Here is a 5,000-nt window from a genome sequence, read left to right as displayed (position 1 = left end):
TTCCGTACCTCGCGTCGTGGCGATATGAGCCCGCTGATACAAGAAGAAGAACAGCGGAAAAAGTCATTTCACGTAAGTCGCGCTGAATTGTCGTGACCGGAATAGTTGGCGATGACAGCATGTATTGTGTTGACGCACTGTGAATTTTGATGACGGTCAACCCTTCCCCCGCCACCTCCAATCCTACCGACTCGAGGGCTCCAAAAATGAAGAATAGGGTTTAGAAGAGGTACCGTAACTGACATTCAATATCAACGATGGACTGTGCCTTTCTGGCATTTGATTTTTGTTGCACCGTTATTTATGTCACATTGAACGTCAACGATAGGCTGTGCCTTTTGGGCGTATTATTTCTGCTGCACACGGTTATTTATGCATTCAACATCAGCGAACTGTGCCCTTATGTCATTTGATTTCTTCTGTACCGTTATTTATGCATTGAACATAAACGATGAACTGTGCTTTTACAATGGCATTTCATTTCTGCTGCATCATTAACTTACTCTGACCCGCCATTCAATACCAACGATGAACTGTGCCTTTCTGGCATTTGATTTCCGTTGCACCGTTATTTTTTCCGCATTGAACGTCAACGCTAGGCGGTGCCTTTTTGGCATTTGATTACCGTATTTTTATTACTGGGTTTCCCAGTTGGAAAATGCGTTTCATTTTTTTGTTTTCTCTTTTTTTTCCTTTTTTTTCCGTGTCGGTAAAAGTCTTCCCTGTCACTTCCCTGGTAAGTGGTGTCTTTGTGCATAGAGCCTTCTGCACGTAATTTCTTAGGATCCAGAGGGTAGTGAAAATGCGTAAATTTCTCTGGTGGACACAGTAGAATTATTAACTTAACCTGCAACGGCGTCGAAAGTCACGTAAAGCGAATGGAGTTTTAGTGGATCTTAATATACCCTTGTGGAGCTCAAAAATGGAAAGTCAGTTGGATAAACAAGATAGGCGGTGAAAAACAAATACCTGGAATCTTAAAAGCGACGAGTAATGGATTTCGACAACAATCTATCGCCCGTCGAGCCGAAATCAAAGTGAGCTGTATTTCTAATATTTTAGCAAGTGTGCTGTTATGTAGAACACTGAAACCAAATGAAAAATTCTCTGGTGACTTATGGGTTCAACAAAGACAGAGAACGAATCGAACACCTTAAGTGGATCTGTGGATCGGTATTTATTTGTACTCAACTCTGCACAGTTTTCTGCTAAAAGAATTGTAGGAAATGTGACAGCCAAGAATATTTGAAAGAGAGCTTGTCGTCTATATTTTGCTCATTATTCAAGGAAAAAGGTTCTTCATGGAAACGGTTTGATCCTGAAATTTATGCAATTGCGTATGATAATTTGACACGATTTAGTTTCTTCTCTTCAAGCATGTCATGAAATAGGAAGGAGTTTTTGCCTCTAATAGCAAATATGTTGTTTGTTTCAAAAAATATTTCGCTGGGAAAGGTGGCCTTTATGACCACATCGTGTTTTGCAATGTGCGAGCTTAACTGGATAGTTTTTTATGGGAATAGTAAAGCATTTTCGTGTCAAAATGAGGTTAGCGTCTTTCAGTTCGCCCCATGTAAGGTAATCCGGAATCCAGAATCCAGGTAATTTTGGTCTGTGGAATCCGGAATCCAGCTAATGGAATCCATGGAATCCGGAATCCATGGATGTGGAATCTGGAATCCGCAGACATGGAATCCGGAATCCACAGCGTGGAATCCGGAATCCACAGACATGGAATCCGGAATCCGGAATCCACAGCGTGGAATCTGGAATCCAAGACTCTCTTGGATTACCTTACATGGGGCGATTCAGTTGTGTTAACTTAATGAAATATAGCATGCCTGGTGAGTTTGTATTTATCTTCTTCCGTAAACTTGATTTCCACTCTCAAAATTACCTCCAGAACCTTCCTTTTTGCGTAGAATAAGCTTTTAGAATGATGTTCTTGACTTCTCTGGTGATACTTGACGATACGGGAACATTTTGTGAAAAAATACTTATAACGGGTCACACGCGCAACTTGATCGCCCGAACTTCCCGATTATGCAGAACATCCACTTGGCCTTTTGACATCCCATTGAAAAAAACTCGTAAAATATTCGCGGACCGGTCGATTTCTCTGAAATTTAAAAATTCCTGTGTTAAGCATGAGAATTCGACGAAGAGGTATTAAAATGCGACTAAATTTGTCGCGTGCTTTGCTTTTTTGTGTTTCGATTGTTGTGCAAATTTTGATAGAGAATATTAAATTATGAAAAAATATCTACGAATAGATTGTTAAAAAATCTTTATTTTTAGCGGTTATTTGAATATAATTAAATACAATATAATAGAATTAATATTTTTGTTAATATTTGAAAAAAGAAAAATTTCTCAGGAATCGGGGCGCAGTGAAAATGAGATAACAAAATTGTATACGTGCTTCGAAATGTGATACGCGAGGAGACAGGAATTTTTTACTCTCTGACGAATGATTTTGTCATTGTAGTGTAAAATGAAGTTTATTTGGAAAGCCAACAAGATTTCTTTAACTATCTGGTTAATCCAATTTATTGCTACGACTTACTAGTCCGAAGATTGTTTACATGAAACTCACGCTTTTTGCGAATTTTGAGTGTCGAGAAATTACATCATTTGCGTGACAATATTTCCCTTTACTCTAACACAAAAACATTCAGATAGTAACAAACTTCATATTTACTTAACCATTTCTTCTGGTTTTGTGCTTGTCAGCATTGTGATTTGCGATAATTCGCAAGTCTGTTTTTGTATCTCATAGATGTTTAGATTTTCAATTACAAGGGGGCTCAACCTTTCGATTGCGTAAATAACTAGTTCACCCTAAAGTCAAAATAGATACTTTTCTCAGGAACCCGGCAAAAAAGGCTTCCTGACCCGACAGATGAAATGTAAATATTCAGTTAAATATTACAACAAAATTAAAAAACGAAAGACTGAAGTTTCGTGGCTAAAAAGTACGTTGTTTTACTCTTAAAATGACGAACGATTAACACTCTTTCCCGTAGTTCATTCAGTTGACAGAAGGTGATCACGTGCACCTTTACGGTTGGCTAGCATGTGATCAATTTCTTCCTTTGACAAAACATCATGACCTTTTGTTATATTCCTAAAAGTCAGAGACTGCAGAAATTTTCGTGTTTTTACGATCGATTGTCATTAATCTTTCGATGAGAATTCGGTTCAGAGTTATATGTAAAAACTATGTTATTTTTTTTCTTCATCTGTCTTTTGGCTTGTCTTTTTCTGTTAACTCCTGGCTTTTACGGTACTCTTTGGAGCAAACGTAAAGCCAAACAGTGTTTTGACCTTGCATCAGATTAGACCAACAAGAAGATGAATCATGAAGCGGAAACAACACCTTCAGTCCTTTTTTAGTGCGTGCAAGAAACGTTTGCTTAGTGCAACTGCAAGACATGCTAGAAAACGTCCGTCAGAGCAATTTGCAGACTATTTATTGAAAGAAGAAACGAGTGAATTTTACTCAAGAGCGTGTTTTGTTATCTTTAAACTGAATTTATTACCAAAGCTTAAAAAACTAAAAGACCTCAAAATGGGACAGGACATTACAAAATAATTAAACGTGTGAACGTGTGAGCCAAAGAGCCTCTGTTGGCGCGACATGTGGGTGACCCTCAAATGGTTTTAATGACCCCCCACTTGAAAAAGGTTCAATACCACCCAATTCAGTGCCTTTTTTTTTTGTGACACATACCACGGGCAACCCAGTGTACGCTTTTTTGGAGGGTCTAGTTTATTTAGCATCAAAGATAAAAGTTGCCTTCCCAGCATTTTAGCTAATGCTTAAGAGCTCTTTAGTTAAACTATTTATTGTTGGAGTTTAATTATACCTTCACCCACCTTTTCACCACCATGTAATTCTTATAGACCACTGAAATCAGTAGAAATGGATAGCTAGCCATAATAATGTGGCAAGAGAAATCTTTGGTAAGTCAGCATGTATTTATATATATGTGTTTATGAGCACATTGACAACATTACACAGACTCAAAACATTCCAAATACGTTTCATGCAATTTTAAATGTAGGTATGGGAATTAGTCTTTTAATTACATTCCTGGCTGGCAAAAACATAACAAACTAATTTCCTGGGGAAAAAGAAGACCAGAAAAATGGCTGGTATCAAGGTCCCAGAGCGCAGATCCTGGCTGGCAACTGCATTTTATGAAATACGTCTAGCTGCCTTTGAGGAGCGGATGAAATTTTTCCACGAGAGTTAATTATTAACCAAAGAACTCTCAGTGACTGTTAGCAATCGGTTCAGCCATGCAATAACAAATCAATTTTGAAAATTTACTCCTGTTATCTGTTTCCTTCAATTGTTATGCCTAATTACTGGGTCGGAAAATGTGTAATATTTCTCCGTTTTGTTTGTTCCGTGTCGGTAAAAGTCTTGCCTGTTGCTCCCCTGCTAAGTGGTGTCTTTGTGCATACAGTCTTCTGTGCGTATTTTGTTAGGTTTTAGGGGGCTGGGGTAATGCGTAGATTTCTCTGGAGCACACAGGAGAACATTTAATTAACCTGCAATGGCGTCGTAAGTCATTGTGACGCGAATGGCATTTTAGTGCATCTTTAAACAAAATATACCCTTATGGAGCTCAAGAATGGAACGCCACTTGGATAAACAAGATATGCGGTAAAAAAGAAATATCTGGGATCTTAAAACCGACCCGAAATCAAAGTGAGCTGTATCCCTAATATTTTGCCAAGCCAAGTGTGGTGTTATGTAGAACACTGAAACCAAATGGAAAATTCTCTGCTAACTTATAGGTTCAACAAAGACAAAGAAGGACTCGAACACCTTAAGTGGATCTGTGATCTCTGTTGTCTGGCTATTTGTATTAATTTGTACTCAACTCTGCACAGTCTTCCGGTAACAATTGGAAATTTCACTAATTCATGTTAACCTTCAGTGGCGTCGAAAGTCATTGTAACGCGAATGGCGTTTTAGTGGATCTTTG

The 5,000-nt window shown here is 38.2% G+C and overlaps 1 protein-coding gene across 1 annotated transcript in view; it reads left to right on the top strand.

The window, feature by feature from the left end:
* The first annotated feature begins 1,660 nt into the window (after positions 1-1,660).
* Positions 1,661-5,000, top strand: part of LOC138017224 (allene oxide synthase-lipoxygenase protein-like) — a 48,678-nt gene continuing 45,338 nt past the window's right edge. Inside the window, exon 1 of the mRNA XM_068864385.1 lies at positions 1,661-1,844. Coding sequence (XP_068720486.1) covers positions 1,661-1,844 — 184 coding nt within the window. The remainder of the gene's footprint in view (positions 1,845-5,000) is intronic.

Source organism: Montipora capricornis, chromosome 9, assembly GCF_036669925.1.
Source record: "Montipora capricornis isolate CH-2021 chromosome 9, ASM3666992v2, whole genome shotgun sequence".
Classification (NCBI taxonomy): domain Eukaryota; kingdom Metazoa; phylum Cnidaria; class Anthozoa; order Scleractinia; family Acroporidae; genus Montipora; species Montipora capricornis.
This window is presented reverse-complemented; position numbering and strand designations above follow the sequence as displayed.